The following is a 20523-nucleotide window of genomic DNA, read 5'->3' on the forward strand; positions in this document are numbered from 1 at the left end:
TTTATTGTTTTTCATCTTATACTTCTTGTCTTTTGTGTTCTACTAATTGTTTGTCATGTTCTAATTATTGTCTTTCATGTACTAATGGTTTATTTCATCTTATTCTAGTTGTCTTTCAACTTCTACTAGTTTTTTTCATCTTCATCTAGTTGTCTTTTATATTTTTCTAGTTGTATTTCATGTTCTACAAGTTGTTTTTCATCTTCTTCTAGTTGTCTTTGATCTTATACTGATTGTCTTTCATATTGTACTAGTTATTTTTTTTATGTTCTAATGGTTCTCTTTCCTCTTGTACTAGTTGTTTTTCATCTTTCTTCTAGTTGTATTCATCTTGTACTAGTTGTCTTACATGTTGTACTGGGTTCTTTTTTCATATTTTACCAGTTGCTTTTCATCATTTTCTGGTTGCTTTTCATTTTATATTTGTTGTCTTTCGTGTTCTATTGGTTATTATGTTCTGCTTGTTGTCTTTCATCAACTAATGGTTATATTTCATCTTCTTCTTTTAACTTCTACTAGTTGTTTTTCATCTTCTTCTAGTTGTCTTTCATATTGTACTGGTTGTCTTTCATGTTTATATTGTACTGGTTGTCTTCCATATTGTACTTGTTATGTTTCATTTTCTATTTGTTATCTTTAATCTTGTAATATTTGTCTTTAATCTACTACTCGGTTCTATTTTATCTTCTTCTAGTTATTTTTCATCTTCAACTAGTTGTTTCTCATTTTCTTCTAATTGTCTTTCATCTTGTACTGGTTGTGTTCATGTTCTATTAGTTGTCTTTGATATTCTACTGGTTGTATGTCATCTTCTTCTAGTTTGTCTTTCATCGTGTACTAGTTGTTCTCCATCTTTTTCTAATTATTTTTCATCTTGTACTGATTGTCTTTCATGTTATACTGATTTTTTTTCATCTTGAACTAGTTATATTTCTTGTTCTTCTGGTTGTCTTTTTATCTTATACTAGTTGTCTTTCATGTTCTACTGTTTGTATTTCATGTTTTATTAGTTATATTTCATTTTTTTCTAGTTGTCGTTGTCACACCCCGGAACAGGGGGTCGCGCAGTTTTGTTTTAAAATGCGGTTTTGTTCATGCATGCGTATTTATATTTATATTATTATATTTTTATGTGGGTGGGCCTGATTCTATTAGTATGCGGGGGGTGGCAGGGGGGCGGCAGCCCCCTGCGAGCGTTGTCTGAGGTTACGAAGCACCGCTCAATAGAGCATTGTCTGGGGTAACCCAGGGATTTCCTCAGGAAATACATCCTCAAATTCCGAGACAACCGGAATGGTAGCTATTTCCGGAACTTCAGCAGTAGCACTCATCACCATTACCAGATATGCGGTACACCCGGACTCTACCAGATGTTTGGTTTCAATTGCCGAGATAAACGGTACCACCTCCTTTACTCCTCTACATCTCAGGGTACAGGTTGAACCGTTCAACAGGGTAAACTGGACCGTATGACGGACACAATCGATGGTAGCTACATGTCTGGTCAACCAGTCTATACCCAATAAAGCATCATACTCAGAAATATTCATAACTAACATGTCCGCTGGAAAATCCCTTCCATCGACTCGTATTTTCAGGTTTCGGCAGGTCCTTGACATTTTGGTAGTCGAACCGAGAGGGGTACGGATATCCAAACTTCTCCCACTCGACTCTGTTAACCACCCACATTTCTCAACTAAAGCACTCGATATGATCGAGTGACTACAACCCGTATCAATCAACACGTAAGCTAGAACCCCGGAGATAGAAATAATACCTGCCAATAAGTCAGTCTGAGCAGAGCCAGATGCCCGCTCTTCTTCTTTGTCCGGTAGCTCGATCGCATGCACCGCGTGAGCACCAACTCGGCCGCCTGTACGGCCTCCCCTCAACATCGGTGGAGTGCCTCGGCCTCGCAGAGGAGGTACGCCTCCCTGTCCACGCCCCTGTGGACCTCTATAACCACCGCTCCCGGATGCACTCAACTGAGCTCTCGGGCACTCTCTAGCCCAGTGGCCCATGCCACCACATATGCGGCAAGCACCCGACTGAGACCTAGGGCAGTCTTTCGCCCAGTGGTCCATACTGCCGCACATGATACACGCACCCCTGAGGCGACGGCAGTCTGACTGTGTGTGTGCCATCCTGCACACATTGCACCACGGTTTAGCGGCTCCCGGGGTAAACTCGGATACCACCATTTGCCCTGTTGGCTGACCCGCAGGTTGGGGTCGAGTTCCTGACCCGCTAGCTTGCTTCTTGTGATCGAACTTGGGTCTCACGTTGCGGGTATTGGTCTGTTGTGCACTCCTCTTGAGATACACCTCCGTCTGCTCAGCTTGTTTCATTAGGGCAGGAACCCCAGCAGCTAATGAATGATGAATCGCTAGGGCAATGGCCGGGTCCAACCCGTCTAGGTACTGTCTTCGGTACCTTACCGGATCCCCTTTCACATCCGGGGCATACCGTGCCAGATCAAAGAATTTCCTGTTGTATTCCTCAACCGATCTTTCACGCTGGTGGAGGTTCAGGAACTGGCTCCTCAGAGCCTCCTGATGCAGATCACTTAAATATTGCTCCCCGAACCTTTGCTCGAACCAGGTCCAAGGGATTTCTTGTTCCACTCCCTCAAATTCCATCTTCACGCCTTCCCACCAGTGTCTACCCGACTTCTCCAACAACTGCACTGCCAGCTCAACTTTATTTACCTCAGGCACCCGGCACAGGGTGAACTTAGCCTTGAGACTCACCATCCATTCCTCCGCTTCCGGGTATCCTCCCGACCCGTCAAACCGAGGGGGCGCAAGGCGCATGAATGCCTCATAGAGTTGTCTGAACTCTTCCCCCGATACCACTGGAATTACTGGTACGGTTGGCCCTGGTGGTCCTTGAGCCTGCTGCTCAGTTCTACGACCTCGCTCGTAGGCCGCAATTAGCATCTCTTCGAGAGTTCTCTCCATTTCTGAAAACTCAACACATTCACGTTACGACTCACAATAACTTACACTACCGTCCCAATCTAGATTACCCCACTTGCGAATCCTATCAAGTCTGGTTATGGTTCGGTCTCGTTAGGGTTTAAACCTGAGCTCTGATACCAACTTAAAACTGTCACACCCCGGAACAGGGGGTCGCGCAGTTTTGTTTTAAAATGCGGTTTTGTTCATGCATGCGGATTTATATTTATATTATTATATTTTTATGTGGGTGGGCCTGATTCTATTAGTATGCAGGGGGTGGCAGGGGGGCGGCAGCCCCCTGCGAGCGTTGCCTGATTTTATTTTGGAGAAGTCAAATTGCATGAAAATCCTTTAACCGACGGTCCAGATTAGTCAAATTATCATATGATTTGATTTAAAACAAATTTGGTTCAAAACCGATTTAATTTGACTAAGTTATACCCTAAAACAGCATTTTTCAGAACCCATTGCGGCCCGCAATAGGGCTGTTGCGGCCCGCAACACTTCCCAAAATTTCCAGCCTTTGAAATTTGCCTCTGTCTCCATTCATTGCGGCCCGCAATGAATTTATTGCGGCCCGCAACAAATTCCAAAATTCTCAGCCTCTGCACAGCACTTCTGCCTCCATTCATTGCGGCCCGCAATGAATTTATTGCGGCCCGCAATGACCTGGTTGGCTTTTTAAGCTGCGAATTTTTCTCTGTCTACTCTCATTGCGGCCCGCAATAGGGTTATTGCGGCCCGCAATAAGGGTACTGTTTTTCATCCATTTGCCCATTTTCGTGGAATTTCACCCCGTTTTCAAACCCGATCAAATCTCCGTATAACTAAACAATTATTCCCCATTCACTAGAAATTTTAATGACGTTTAACATGCAATTTCAACATTTAAATCATAACAACCATTTAAAACATACCGTTAGGGTTTTATAACATAATACGGTTCGATAATAACCTATACATCAAAATAACCGACTACGGGTTCAACTACACATTCAAAATGGCATAAAAAGGGTTTGGCATAACCTATTAGCTCGGCCTATACTCACGAGTCGAGCCCGAGTCCCACTTCACTCGCGTTTACCTGCACATATCAGTTCAAAGGGAAAAATTCCCCGAGGGGAGGGGGTGAGAAAACCTGTCATCCGTTTTCTCAGTGCGGAATTTAACAGGGCTACTGGATTTGTGAGAAATCCATCACCAGAACTAAATACACTAGCAATAGAGCTTCTATTTAATTATTCACCAATAATAATAAATGCACATGTACCGGGAATAGATTCAAACGGATTTCAATTCACATCTCATCAACATCAATCAACGAATTTCCAGAAAGATTTGGTTTCACAGATATAATATATATAGGTCTGGTTATGAGGTACAGATATCAACTATCGATCACCTCCGGCTTAACAGTTCTATTGTTCTGGTTTCAAGTCATACAATCTCATCAATTCATCACTTAAAATTTCACGGGCATATTCCGCGAATATGCAACAGAATATCACTTTTCTCAATAAGAAATCACTGACACTTTCACTGAGTCACTGAACCACAGAACCACTGAACCACAGTTCTACCTAAAATTACACTGCACTTCCCTTACCCAACCGGTACTGGGTTCACTAGGGCCATTCTCCAGATGCGCATAAGGGTCCTGGATGAAAGTCTAGTAGCTAGCTAGACTTTCCACTATGATACACTGTTCACTTCACACAATCAATCCAAGTCATACTGTGGTTCCACTCACTTATTCAAAACGACAGATCAACAATCGATAAACCGTACCAACATGAGGATCATAACAGTTATACAATTCAATTACACTAATATCACAATTAATGCAATGCGGCAACAAATGCTTTCAATCAGAGATTCAACATGCTATGCACAGTTTATTTAAAATCAAGCAATCAACATAAATATAATTGTTAGTTTGTAATAATCTAGAAGTCAATAATACGATAAGTTAATCATAAAGCTTTGTTCATGAATTGAATGTTTATTTATATATCATTTTGTTGCCTTGAGTATTATTGCATTTATGGATCATTTCGAGTTCATGACTGAAATTGTGAAACTCCATAATATAGATAATATACACTCTTAAAAGGTCACTGACCAAGGTAATTAGCAGGAACACTAATTACCGCTATAAGGTTAGTATGTGGATTAAAAGATGGTTAAGTTTTACAAACCACCTGACACGAGATGTCATTTTAATCACATAGATACATGTTCTAGGAACATGGTATTTGACAGACCCCGAATGAAACATTAAATAGAATTGTGTTCGTGTCATTTATGTTTTTCATTCAGTGTCAAAGTTCTACAGTATGAGGTATTTATTGTTCCCAGTAAGAAATATATATGAGTGAGTGTTATCTAACGCTGTCCGTAAAAAGCAGCCATAACGGTAGCATTTCCATATATATAACTTAGCTGAGGAAGTGATAGTCTGCCAAAAATACTACTTGTCCCTCGTATCTCTATACGAGCTATAGCATCACTGGGCCCCTTGATAGAGTTAGATTATCTGCATGCGGTATAATTACAAGAGTAATTATATTTGATAATCTACTCAAGATCAAGAAAAGATACAGTTAACAAGGATGACACATATCTACCTTAAAACTGATCTGATAGCTATGAGGTAGAAGAACTGACACAAGTAAATTGTTTACTGGATCGTGATATTGTACAGTACATCATCATCTGTGTAATTGGATGGTCATGATGTGTTGCCAGACGCCACCCATGACTAACAGAAGTTAAAATAGTTTTAACTCTGTTTACCAACATAACACAGATCCTATTGGGTCACACCATATAGGAGCTACTCGGAGAATCTTACTGATTAATTATAAATTGATTATAATTAATATTAAGATGGTTATAATTAATTATACGTGTATAATTAAATTATAAATGTCATATAAAATTGACAAGCAGAAACAACGGTTAATTTATAAACGTACACGTTACGTTGTATAAAAGTTACCGAACAACAACCGAAACCGAACCGTGAGAAATATAATTGTTTAGAACAATTATATATATAATTTTGATTTAGATTTTAAATATTAATTATGGTTTTAATTTTAGGCTAACCTAACAAATTAAAACTTTAATTAAAAATTGAAATCTAAAAATTCGAAAATATAAAACAAATCAATATGCATGTCGGCACATTTATATATTCAATATATATATATATATATATATATATATATATATATATTAAATTAAGATGTCGGCAAAGAAATAAAAATTAAAATATAAATCAAATTAATTTTGGCCAATGAAAAGTGGCAAAATCAAATTTGAGCATTTCATCTCAAAACCGCCACAATATGTGGCATGGGCATTTTGGTAATTTTATGCATATTGATGCCTATAAATAGAAGGGTAGGGGTAGAGAGAAAATAACTAATTCACATGTATCGTATCTGATCTGTCTGATCGATTCGAGTTTCTATTTTCTCTCTTTCTCGGTTACGGTTTCGGTGAATAGTGTTTCTACAGAATTCCGCGATTTACGGTATTTCTGGCAGAAGAAATAAATCGCTCTCCGGTTAGTCCTGGTGGATAACCAATAGAGGTATCACACGTGTGATACTGCGAGTCGATTCCATCCCTGGTGAGGCTCTACTCGCTCGGTCTGCATTCCAACTGAGATTTGGAATCAAGGTATAAATTGTTATATTAATCTATTTAATTTGTAAATAGATTTAATGCTTTAGAAAATCAATTATGGAGTAGATCTGTAAATGAATTAAATGAGGTTTTGATGCCAAAGGAATACTGAAGGTGGACCGCCTTGGAAGGTTTCCTGACATACCTCGTTTAATCTGTAGCTTAAGTTAGATGTAAAAATTTTTGTTTTACTCTTTCCGCAGCTTAAGCTAATTAAAGGGTTTGAACCGTTCCACGAAAACCCAACAGTGGTATCAGAGCTCAAGGCTCTCCCGCTGATTGATTTTCTAAAGTTATAACTTATGCAAATAAGGTGCATGTACCGCGTATCGGTTTAAATTCTTACATTTGCAGCACAAGTCCAAAACCGATTAGAAATGAGATTTTCTTGGTTCGGTTTTTCCGACTAAGAAAGTTAAATTAGATTTACGCTTTCTTTATGCTTTCTTTATATTTTCGTTTTCAAAAACTTTTGATTGCGTTAAAGTTCATCGAAGAATGTGATGAAGCAATAAAGTACCTTAGTAAGAGCTGTCATTTCCACACCGTAAAAGAGATGGTTCTGTCTAGGAAAGATTGAGTCTAAGCGGTCCTTGTGACCCCGATCTTTCCTGGGAGCCCCTTTTACACGTCCTAATGGCTGGCCGAAAAGGAACTTTGTCACGTTACCAAATTGCTTTAACGCTTTTGAAATGGCAAAATTTAGTGTAAATCTTTCGCCTTTTCGAAAACCTTCGGAAAATAAAGTTCATCGAAGAATGTGATGAAGCAATAAAGTACCTTAGTAAGAACTGTCATTTCCACACCGTAAAAGAGATGGTTCTGTCTAGGAAAGATTGAGTCTAAGCGGTCCTCGTGACCCCAATCTTTCCTGGGAGCCCCTTTTACATGTCCTAATGGCTGGCCGAAAAGGAACTTTGTCACGTTACCAAATTGCTTTATGGAACGAAAAGAATATTTGTTTTAAAAACATGTAAACTGTTTATATGCTTTAAACAGTATAGAATAAAGAACTGAGCATAGCTGCAAAATAAAGAATTAGGAACTGATAAATAAATATACCTGACTTGGTCCCGTATATAAGTAAATTAGATTTACTGCTTTGATATGAACTGAATAAATTAGATTTATCGCTTTCATGGAACCGTGAAAGAACGTGATGTCAAAGAAAGATTTGTGAAGGAACTCACCGTTGTCTTTCTGGCAGACGACTTTCACGTGTCCGCTAGAATGTCTAAAGTCAGTTGCAAGAACTGACTGCTTAACAAAAGCTAAGTATATGAAAGAGATACTGCTAAAAGAAAGGAAAGTAATGGAGATCATATTCGGTATTCTTTCTAGACTTCCTTTCCACGACTGCTTAATGAAGCATATGAAAGAGGTCTCTTTAAATACGAATAAAATCACATTAGTCGTTCTTTCTGGCACGCTAAGAATAGAAAGTAATGGAGATCATATTCGGTATCCTTTCTAGACTTCCTTTCCACGACTGCTTAATGAAGCATATGAAAGAGGTCTCTTTAGATACGAATAAAATCACATTAGTCGTTCTTTCTGGCACGTTAAGGATAGAAAATAAATGCGATCACATTTCGTACTCTAGACTTCCTTTCCACGACTGCTTAATGAAGCATATGAAAGAGGTCGCTTAAAGATACGAATAGAATCACATTAATCATTCTTCCTGACATATCTCTTTTAGATTGCTGGCACTGTTAAGCATAAACACCAACCCATTAAATACTAAGTAGTATGCCCTTCCCACTCTATCCTCCTCAAACCATTGTTCATTGGTTGATGATTAAACTACTCAGTAGACATCGCCTTTTACCTTTGGTGGTCGAGGGTTATGTCCGACATATCAAACCAAATAGAGTGAGGTTACTTACCAATGATTTCCAAAACAGTTTTGGGCTTGGGGCAAAGTCTTCGTTAAATACACGTGATGTTTTAACGAAACCAAGAATCACAAAGAGGTGTGATTAGCAAGTTTGCTTACCTAAGATAACTGATAGCCATGATATGCATACACTGCCTTGGTTATTGGTGAAAATAGGGATCTTGGTCCTACTGCAAAACGGGAATAGAACAAATTTGCAGTGGGAGTTTTATCATTAGAATAAAACATTACATGAACAAAGCTAAAATCTTTACATTTTAAACATTGTAGTAATATGGCTAAAGAAACATCCTTCTCTCTACGCTCCCTGCTCGAGAAACAAACACTGAAAGAGGACGGATCCAATTTCACTGATTGGTTCCGTACTCTCACCATTGTACTAAGACGTGAAAAGAAAGAATATGTCTTAAACTCACCTGTCCCTGCTGAGCCAGGAACAAATGGCAAACCAGAGGATATCACTAAGTACAACAAGCACAAAGAGGATGAGCTTGATGTACAAGGTCTCGTAGTAAGTATTATGGGTCCTGAATTGCAGCGCCGATTCATGGATACCAAAACTTATATCATATGCGATCAGCTCAAGAACATGTTTCAAGAGCAAGCGCGTATCGAGAGATTTAAAGTGACAAAATCTCTACTTGGTCACAGGTTGGCCGAGGGAGGCTCTATGGGAACTCACATGCTCCGTATGACGAGCGATGTTGAGCAGCTCGAGAAGCTGAATGCTCCGATAAGCAAGGAATTTGCTACGGACATTATCCTGCACTCACTTCCTCCAAGCTTTTCGGGATTCATCATGAATTTCCATATGCTTGGTATGGATAAAAGTTTGCAAGAGCTCCAAGGGATGCTTCGGATCGCTGATGGGGACATGAAGAAAAAGTCTTCTGTTCTCATGATCCAAGCTGGTGGGAAAAAGATAAAGAAAGCCCCAAAGAAGGTGGCTCCCAAGTATCAAGGCAAAGGGAAAAAGATTCTTAAACCGAATCCTCCCAAGATAAAGGTTGCTGCTTCCTCTGAATGCTATTACTGCAATAGCAAGGGTCATTGGAAGAGGAACTGCCTGAAGTACCTAGCGGATCTGAAGTCTGGAAAGGTTTCCAAGGCTTCAACCTCAGGTATTTTTGTTATTGAAGTTAACGTTGCTACCTCTATAAATGATTGGGTATTGGATACTGGATCATGTGCTCATATTTGTTCAAATATGCAGGTACTAAAGAATAGAAGGAAGCTACGTAACAAGGAGATACAACTCCAAGTTGGAAACGGAGCACGAGTTGCAGCCGTAACAGCTGGTAGTATAGAGTTGTATTTGCCCAGCGGGCTTGTAATGGAATTAGAAAATGTATATTTTGTTCCTAGCATTTCCAGAAACATCATTTCAATCTCATGTTTGGAGATGAATGGTTTCTCTTTTGTGATAAAGGACAATAGATGTTCTATATACAAAGATGAATTATATTATGGATCTTCTTATATGATGAATGGTCTTTATATACTGGAAATGAATAAACCCGTGTTTAACATAAATAACAAACGACTCAAAGCATCACATGAAAGCACGACTTACATGTGGCATTGTCGCCTTGGTCATATAAATGAGAAACGCATCAAGAAGTTACATAAAAATGGACTTCTTGGTAAATTTGATCTGGAATCAATTGACACATGCGAATCTTGTATACGAGGTAAAATGACCAAAGCGCCTTTCTCCAAAAAGGGCGAAAGGGCAAGTGACTTGTTAAGTCTTATACACACGGATGTATGTGGACCTATGAGTACTTGCACAAGAAATGGTTTTTCTTACTTTATCACGTTTACTGATGATTACAGTAGATACGGTTATGTCTACTTGATGAGACATAAGTCTGAATCCTTTGACAAGTTCAAAGAATTCAAGACTGAAGTAGAAAATCAATTGAACAAAAGTATTAAGGCTCTACGTTCTGACCGTGGAGGCGAATACTTGAGTTTTGAGTTTAAAGAATACTTAAGGGAATGTGGGATAGTCTCACAGCTCACACCTCCGGGGACACCACAATGGAATGGTGTTTCTGAGAGACGGAATCGAACTCTACTAGATATGGTTCGATCCATGATGAGTGAAGCCACTCTGCCAAAATCCTTCTGGGGGCACGCACTAGAAACTGCTGCACGAACAATAAACATGGTTCCATCCAAGTCAGTAGAAAAGACTCCATACGAGTTATGGTTTGGGAAAATCCCAACTATGTCTTATCTTAAAATTTGGGGTTGCGAAGTATTTGTCAAACGTCCGACGTCTGGCAAACTTGATCCCAAAGCTGACAAATGCTTTTTCGTAGGGTATCCTAAGGAAACGAAAGGATATTACTTCTATTACCAATCCGAGAACAAAATAGTTGTTGCTCGTCATGGTATATTTTTGGAGAACGAGTTTCTCGCAAAAGGAAGTAGTGGGAGTAATGTAATACTTGAAGAAATTCAAGATACATCACATAATACAATATCTGAACCAGATCAGATTAACCCACCTCTTGATACTTCGGCTGATGAGCATCTGGAAGTTCCAAATCCACAAGTAGCTGTGGATGAGGTTCTAGTCCCGAGCTCAAGTACTTCAACGCAAGTTGAAGTAGAACTGGATCCGCAGACAGTTGTGGATCAAGTTCAACAGCCCGAAGAAAGAGTACTACGTAGGTCAACAAGAGTAGTCCATGCACCTGAAAGGTACTTGGGACTGCACGAGATCTCAGCCTATGACACTGAAGATCCTTTGACCTATGCGGAAGCATTGGATAGGCCCAACTCTGATAAATGGCTGGAGGCCATGAGATCCGAAATACAGTCCATGTATGACAACACAGTCTGGAACCTAGTTGTACCACCTGATGGGATAAAACCCATAGCTAACAAGTGGGTTTTCAAAATGAAAACAGATATGGATGGTAAGATGACTGTATACAAAGCACGGCTAGTAGCGAAAGGTTTCAAACAGATTCTCGGTGTAGATTATGATGAAACTTTTTCGCCCGTGGCTATGTTTAAGTCAATTCGGATACTCCTAGCAATTGCCGCATTTCATGATTATGAAATATGGCAAATGGATGTCAAAACCGCCTTCTTAAATGGAAATTTAGAAGAGGATGTGTACATGACACAGCCTGAGGGTTTTGAGGATTCAAAGAATGCTGGGAAGGTGTGCAAGCTTCTTAAATCCATTTATGGACTGAAGCAAGCATCACGGAGTTGGAATCTTCGATTTGACGAAGAAGTCAAAAAGCTTGACTTCGTCAGATGCGAAGAAGAACCATGTGTATACAGAAAGACTAGTGGGAGTGCCATCGCTTTTCTTATCCTATATGTAGATGACATACTACTAATGGGAAATGATATTCCTCTTTTGCAACAAGCCAAGTCTTCGTTGAAGAAAGTCTTTTCAATGAAAGACTTGGGCGAGGCTGTCTATATACTAGGCATAAAGATCTATCGAGATAGATCAAATAGACTTATAGGTTTAAGTCAAAGCACGTACATTGACAAAGTGCTGAATCGGTTCAGCATGCAGGATTCTAAGAGAGGATTCCTGCCAATGTCTCATAGTGTTCAGCTAAGCAAGACTCAGTGTCCTTCGACAACTGATGAGCGAAGCATTATGAGTAGAGTACCATACGCTTCGGCTATTGGCTCTATCATGTACGCCATGTTGTGCACTCGCCCTGATGTCTCGTACGCTTTGAGTGTGACGAGTAGATATCAGGCTAATCCAGGCAAAGAGCACTGGATTGCTGCAAAGAATATCCTTAAGTACTTGAGAAGAACTAAGGATATGTTTCTCGTCTACGGTGGTGATTCCGAGCTTGTGATTAATGGTTACACTGACGCCAGTTTCCAAACTGATCGTGATGACTCAAGATCACAGTCTGGGTATGTGTTCATACTCAACGGTGGTGCTGTGAGCTGGAAGAGTTCAAAGCAAGAGACTACAGCAGACTCAACCACCGAAGCAGAGTACATAGCTGCATCCGAGGCAGCTAAAGAGGGTTTCTGGATCAAGAAGTTCCTTAGCGAACTTGGAGTGGTTCCCAGTGTTCAAGGCCCTGTGGACCTCTACTGTGACAACAATGGAGCTATAGCTCAGGCCAAAGAACCGAGATCGCACTCGAAATCCAAGCATGTTCTACGGCGTTTTCACCTGATACGAGAGATCGTAAATAGAGGTGATGTAAAGATATGTAGAGTTGACACAGTCAGCAACACAGCTGATCCACTCACGAAACCTCTTCCTCAAGCCAAGCACCAGATGCATATTGCCTCTATGGGTCTGAGACACATAGGAGACTGGCTATGAGTTTTTTCTTTAGATCTACGAGATTTTTAGAATACTAGAGATTTTGTATAAGTAGGGCCTACGATGATTGGCTCCTAGCTTAAGTGGGAGATTGTTAGTTTGTAATAATCTAGAAGTCAATAATACGATAAGTTAATCATAAAGCTTTGTTCATGAATTGAATGTTTATTTATATATCATTTTGTTGCCTTGAGTATTATTGCATTTATGGATCATTTCGAGTTCATGACTGAAATTGTGAAACTCCATAATATAGATAATATACACTCTTAAAAGGTCACTGACCAAGGTAATTAGCAGGAACACTAATTACCGCTATAAGGTTAGATGGTTAAGTTTTACAAACCACCTGACACGAGATGTCATTTTAATCACATAGATACATGTTCTAGGAACATGGTATTTGACAGACCCCGAATGAAACATTAAATAGAATTGTGTTCGTGTCATTTATGTTTTTCATTCAGTGTCAAAGTTCTACAGTATGAGGTATTTATTGTTCCCAGTAAGAAATATATATGAGTGAATGTTATCTAACGCTGTCCGTAAAAAGCAGCCATAACGGTAGCATTTCCATATATATAACTTAGCTGAGGAAGTGATAGTCTGCCAAAAATACTACTTGTCCCTCGTATCTCTATACGAGCTATAGCATCACTGGGCCCCTTGATAGAGTTAGATTATCTGCATGCGGTATAATTACAAGAGTAATTATATTTGATAATCTACTCAAGATCAAGAAAAGATACAGTTAACAAGGATGACACATATCTACCTTAAAACTGATCTGATAGCTATGAGGTAGAAGAACTGACACAAGTAAATTGTTTACTGGATCGTGATATTGTACAGTACATCATCATCTGTGTAATTGGATGGTCATGATGTGTTGCCAGACGCCACCCATGACTAACAGAAGTTAAAATAGTTTTAACTCTGTTTACCAACATAACACAGATCCTATTGGGTCACACCATATAGGAGCTACTCGGAGAATCTTACTGATTAATTATAAATTGATTATAATTAATATTAAGATGGTTATAATTAATTATACGTGTATAATTAAATTATAAATGTCATATAAAATTGACAAGCAGAAACAACGGTTAATTTATAAACGTACACGTTACGTTGTATAAAAGTTACCGAACAACAACCGAAACCGAACCGTGAGAAATATAATTGTTTAGAACAATTATATATATAATTTTGATTTAGATTTTAAATATTAATTATGGTTTTAATTTTAGGCTAACCTAACAAATTAAAACTTTAATTAAAAATTGAAATCTAAAAATTCGAAAATATAAAACAAATCAATATGCATGTCGGCACATTTATATATTCAATATATATATATATATATATATATATATATATATATATTAAATTAAGATGTCGGCAAAGAAATAAAAATTAAAATATAAATCAAATTAATTTTGGCCAATGAAAAGTGGCAAAATCAAATTTGAGCATTTCATCTCAAAACCGCCACAATATGTGGCATGGGCATTTTGGTAATTTTATGCATATTGATGCCTATAAATAGAAGGGTAGGGGTAGAGAGAAAATAACTAATTCACATGTATCGTATCTGATCTGTCTGATCGATTCGAGTTTCTATTTTCTCTCTTTCTCGGTTACGGTTTCGGTGAATAGTGTTTCTACAGAATTCCGCGATTTACGGTATTTCTGGCAGAAGAAATAAATCGCTCTCCGGTTAGTCCTGGTGGATAACCAATAGAGGTATCACACGTGTGATACTGCGAGTCGATTCCATCCCTGGTGAGGCTCTACTCGCTCGGTCTGCATTCCAACTGAGATTTGGAATCAAGGTATAAATTGTTATATTAATCTATTTAATTTGTAAATAGATTTAATGCTTTAGAAAATCAATTATGGAGTAGATCTGTAAATGAATTAAATGAGGTTTTGATGCCAAAGGAATACTGAAGGTGGACCGCCTTGGAAGGTTTCCTGACATACCTCGTTTAATCCGTAGCTTAAGTTAGATGTAAAAATTTTTTGTTTTACTCTTTCCGCAGCTTAAGCTAATTAAAGGGTTTGAACCGTTCCACGAAAACCCAACAATAATAATATGCACCGTTATTTAGTTCTACGAATAAACCCCAAAACAGATCCCGTGAACCCCCGCACCTGGTTATGTAGGGCACGTAGAGGGTCCGTGATCTCGTGACTCGGTAAGCTCGTCAATCCCGCTAGTCGTGCTCGTTAGGATCTATCCATAGGTCAATTTATTAAATTCCGGCACTTTTACAATTTAAACCCTAATCAATTTTTGGGAAAATCCGTAAATTGAAACTTTGGTTGCACCTTGGAACACGGAATCAATCAATTTACACTATAGAAACAACAAAGGCACGGAATAATCAATTTGGTACGATTCTACGGGTTTTCACCGAAACCCTAAAAACACGGAATCGAGAAATTTGGGAAAATCCGTAAATTGGAAATTTGGTGGCACTTTGGAACACGGAATCAGTCAATTTACACTATAGAAACAACAAAGGCACGAAATAATAAGTTTGGTACGATTCTACGGGTTTTCACCGAAACCCTAAAAACAAGGAATCACGAAATGAGAGAGAAATAGAAAGGGGAATTACCGATGGAACGGATGGATGTACGAGATTTGAGCTCCTCTTCCTAAATCTCTGTTTTCGTGAAATACGGTCACCAGGGGGTTTAGATCTCTCTCTCACTCTCTCGTTCTCTGTCTCTCTTGGCGGAAGCAAAGGAAAAGGGAGGGCGCAGGAAAAGAAAGGAAGGAGGGGAAGAGAGAAGAATGACAAGGGGCCCCCACTTGTAAGTGGTCTTTTTGCAAAATAAACCCTCCACTTGTTCGATATTGTTTAAATGATTTATATAACACCTATTGTTCCTCTTTCTTAACACAATTAATCGTATAATTATTGTTCACCATCCACGTCACTAATTTCGTATATACGTATATATATATTATTCGATTTAACCACTTATTATTTTAATTAAATCTAAATTTTAAAAGTTCACAGTGTTACAGTCGTTCATATTCTTAGTTGTTTTTCATTTTATTATAGTTATATTTCCTCTTGTACTAGTTGTTTTTAATCTTGTATTAGTTGTCTTTCATGTTCTACTAGTTGTTTTTCATCTTTTTCTAGTTGTTTTTTATTGTAATGGTTATTTTTCATTTTTTTGTAGTTGTTTTTAATCTTGTATTAGTTGTCATTCATGTTCTACTGGTTTTCTTTCATATTCTACTTGTTGTCTTTCATCTCTACTTGTTATATTTCTATTTCTTCTTCTAGTTGTTTTTATTTTCCACTAGTTTTTTGTTTTCATCTTCTACTGGTTGTCTTTTATGTTCTACTGATTTTTCATAAACTGCATGTAATTGATTGCTTATCTACAGTAAGATCACGTGTTGCATACAAATAAATTTTTGAAATGTACCATCTAATAAATGTGCCCTGCACTCCAACACAGAAATAAATCTGTTGTGATTCTAAAGGGATCGCAGGACTCTGTGATTCTAAAGGGATCGCAGGACTCTGTGATTCCAAATCCAGCATTTCACTTTTTAGAATGCACAAATCTCAACAACACTTATTTTTTATGCACAAATCTCCAGACAGATAAATGGATGGATTTAGAATAACAGGGTCCTGCGATCCCTTTAGAATCACAGCAGATTTATTTCCCTCCAACACCCGGCTTCTCCTTTCCACTCCTTTGTTATTATTTAATACTCAATTAGCTAATAACTTTCAACCCAAATAACTATTTAATTTTTTGTCCCATTCTTACAGAAATTTTGAGCCCGCCTCTAGATACATTCCACTAGCCATCAGTAGTTTTGTTTTGGATGTCCACTAGGTGTTAATTTCTTTCTGAACTTAACATAAACTTATTTATTATTACCACTGTAATATGTCTTTAGACATCAAGACAAAGCACGTGAGTTGAAAAAACACCGCGCTGAAAGGCAGCCTATCTAGACTCTATTGAGTAGTGCTCAGACAAAATGACGCCAAAAGAAAAATGAGGCTCTCTACAGTAGGTATACAGCTGCTCAGAAACGGATAATCGCTGTAATACAGCGGCTGTATCAGTTCAACATTTTCATATGATCACGCAAGTGCATTAAAAAATTGCACATTTTTTGAGGTATCTTTCTTGGAAGATGACTATATTTTGTCCAGTAATTGAAATTTTCAAATTAATCTATTGCTGAGTTTGACAATGTTTTATTTTAAATTTAATTAAATTTTAATTTGTTATACGGTCAACAGGCATGAAAAAGACAATGTTTATTAATAAAGATTGACATTTAAAATATGAATTTGTATGAAAAAGGTGATGTAATTTAATGCCATAAGAATTCTTATGCATGGCAGCATGGCTCATCAAACCACTTAAATATTAATTGTTAATAGTTAAAGTTCTGTAATTAAATATTAGTTATATGACACTAAATTTACATCAACTCAAATTCATAATAAATTAAGTTATAATGTTTTATATAGTCTTTATAATTGTCTAAATTTTATGAATTTTTATGAATTAAATTTTAAACTGACACATTATTAATTAATAAATGAATTTCACTCCTCTATAAGTGACTAGCGCTGTATAGATTAGAAAAGGTTTCAAATTAAATTTCTGAAACAATTCTTTGTCAAAGAAAAAGAAAATTTTCTGGACCAATTTTAATAGTAGTCGCATTTAGTTATTTGATTATTTTTCTAAAAGCTTTCAAAGCTGTATTAAACTGATACGAAGGGGGAGGTGCGGTGCTAGCTGGCTCAAATGCAAGCGACATGCGCACCATTAACCTAGATATCTTAATATGCATATCTCCATTTTTGCACATAGTTGTCCTGATTCGTCAATGACTAAGATTGAAAAATAAATTTTTGAATTGAATATCAACCCTCCAAACACATAATCTATCTTTTTTTATTATTAAATATATATATATAGGGCATGGCTAAATTGCTGCCGGCAGCATTTCAGCCGGAGGTGCTGCCGGGGCTTTTTTTATTTTCTGATGTCCAAACAACAAATCTAAACCGTTAGATGTTTAATAATAAAAAAAAGTCGAATATTGAGCCATAGCATGGGAGGCTTCTTAGCTACCCATAGCATATTAGCCAAATCCTCCTCTATATATATATAGATATATAGATATATATAGGGTCTGTCTAAATTGCTGCTGGCAGCATTTCGGCAGAGGTGCTGCCGGGGCTATATTTAGCCGTGTGATGTCCAAACAACAAATCCAAACCGTTAGATGTTTAATCTATATTATAATCTACTTGGAGACCAAATTTTACATTTTTTGGAATTTTTTTACTATATATTAAGCTGGTTTGAAAACCGCTGATTTCAGTAAATTTCTGCAGCATTGAAATCAGCGGTTTTCAAACCAGCTTAATATATAGTAAAAAAATTCCAAAAAATGTAAAATTTGGTCTCCAAGTAGATTATAATATAGATTAAACATCTAACGGTTTGGATTTGTTGTTTGGACATCACAAAACAGAAAAATGGACGGCAGCACCGCCGGCAGAAATGCTGCCGGCAGCAAATTAGCCACAGCCGATATATATATAGAGATATATATATCTATATATATATATAGATATATATATATAGATATATATATATATATCTATATATATATATCTATATATATATATAGATATATATATATAGATATATATATATATATATCTATATAGAGATGGGCTATTGTGCATTGCAATGCATAGGCCATGGTGTGCATTGGACCATAAATCACCGATTCAAAGTCCAAATGACCGATCCAAACCGTTCATCTTGTTCTCCATATTAATATGTGCTTGGAGACCAAATTTTACATTTTTTTGAATTTTTTTTACTATTTATTAAGCCACTTTGAAAATCGCTGATCCAACGGTGACTGTTTGGAACAGTAAAATCAGAAGCCACCGTTGGATCAGCGATTTTCAAAGTGGCTTAATAAATAGTAAAAAAATTCCAAAAAATGTAAAATTTGGTCTGCAAGCACATATTAATATGGAGAACAAGATGAACGGTTTGGATCGGTCATTTGGACTTTGAATCGGTGATTTATGGTCCAATGCACACCATGGCCTATGCATTGCAATGCACAATAGCCCATCTCTATCTATATATATATATAGATATATATATATAGATATATATATATATATATAACTATATATATATATAGATATATATATATATATATCTATATATATCTATATATATATAGAGGAGGGTTCCAATGCCTCATTTTTTTTATACCTCATCATACCTCGTATTTTATATCTTCATTTTCTTCATATTCAAAGTCTAAATTGTCGATCCAAACCGTTCAACATGATATCCATACTAAAATATGGTCAGGGATGAAATTTTATATTTTTTGGAATTCTTTTGCTATTTTTTAAGATGGGTAGAAAATCACTGTTTTTTAAACAGTTCAAAAACAGTGATTTTGTACCTATCTTAAAAAATAGCAAAAAAATTCCAAAAAATATAAAATTTCATCTCCATGCATATTTTAGTATAAATATTTTGTTGAACGGTTCGGATCGACAATTTGGACTTTGAAAACGAAAATATAAAATATGAGGTATGAAAAAAATGAGGCATTGGAACCCTCCTCACATATATATATATATATAGAGAGAGAGAGAGAGAGAGAGAGGAGGGTTCCAATGCCTCATTTTTTTATACCTCATCATACCTCATATTTTATATCTTCATTGCTTTCATATTCAAAGTCTAAATTGTCAATCTGAACCGTTCAATTTATATAATGTGTAGAAGTCTCAATTTAGTTGAAAACAAACTTGCCACACAAACTGCTACATAGTTTGTCATAATTAAATTGAATGAATCTCTAGCAATCTATTTTCTTATTTATTTTTAGAGCTATCTTCGATTCTTGAAATTAAATTATTTCCTCCGTTTCAATTCTCCTCTTCCTCTATATAGTTTCGACAATGAAAATGAAAACCATCATATATTTCTGGATTTTGTTTAGGGCTACTGTATCTTTGTGAATAGGTGAATAGTAAATCTTGTGTTGATGTTTACATAGAAAAAAAAAATCTTGTGCTGATGGAAACAATCATAACTTTTCAATCTTGAGAGAAAGTGAAGAATATCTAAAACTTTTGTGTAGATAAATTATTTGTAGATAAATTTTCATTGTTCAAGAATATATGTAGAGAAAATCCTTATTTGAATCATTTAATCATATCGATCTTTTCAATTTTGTTTCTTTACATATCATTTATCTTCTAAATCGTTTAATGACATGTCTTATTTGTGAAGAAAATTAGATATTAAATTGCAATGATACTTCACTAAAAAAATTTCATATTATCCGCTAACAAAGCCCTTATCTCAAGCCAAAAGGCAAAGTCCACTTCAACCTCGTGGGTTTGAAGAAACATGGAGGGTGGACAGAGATAGAGTAATGAGTCGAGAGGGCGACCCTAGTCTTAGAGTTTATGTATAAGTGATGCATAAGAGGTAACTTTAAGAACAAGTGGGAGATTGTTAGATATGTGTTCTAAAAGTTATCTTATGTTGATCATTTTACATGTTAT

The 20523-nt window shown here is 36.9% G+C and overlaps 1 protein-coding gene across 1 annotated transcript; it reads right to left on the reverse strand.

The window, feature by feature from the left end:
* Positions 1–1220: 1220 nt before the first annotated feature.
* LOC144555640 (uncharacterized) lies at positions 1221–2960 on the reverse strand. Its single transcript, XM_078304039.1, has one exon. The coding sequence runs from the start codon at positions 2958–2960 to the stop codon at positions 1221–1223; it is 1740 nt and encodes a 579-aa protein (XP_078160165.1).
* Between the last annotated feature and the right edge of the window lie 17563 nt (positions 2961–20523).

This window comes from Carex rostrata, chromosome 6 (genome assembly GCF_964058835.1).
Source record: "Carex rostrata chromosome 6, lpCarRost1.2, whole genome shotgun sequence".
NCBI classification, from domain to species: Eukaryota; Viridiplantae; Streptophyta; class Magnoliopsida; order Poales; family Cyperaceae; genus Carex; species Carex rostrata.

Coding starts and splice junctions, on each gene's coding strand:
- LOC144555640 (XM_078304039.1), bottom strand. CDS start 2,960: ATGGAGAGAACTCTCGAAGAGATGCTAATTGCGGCCTACGAGCGAGGT.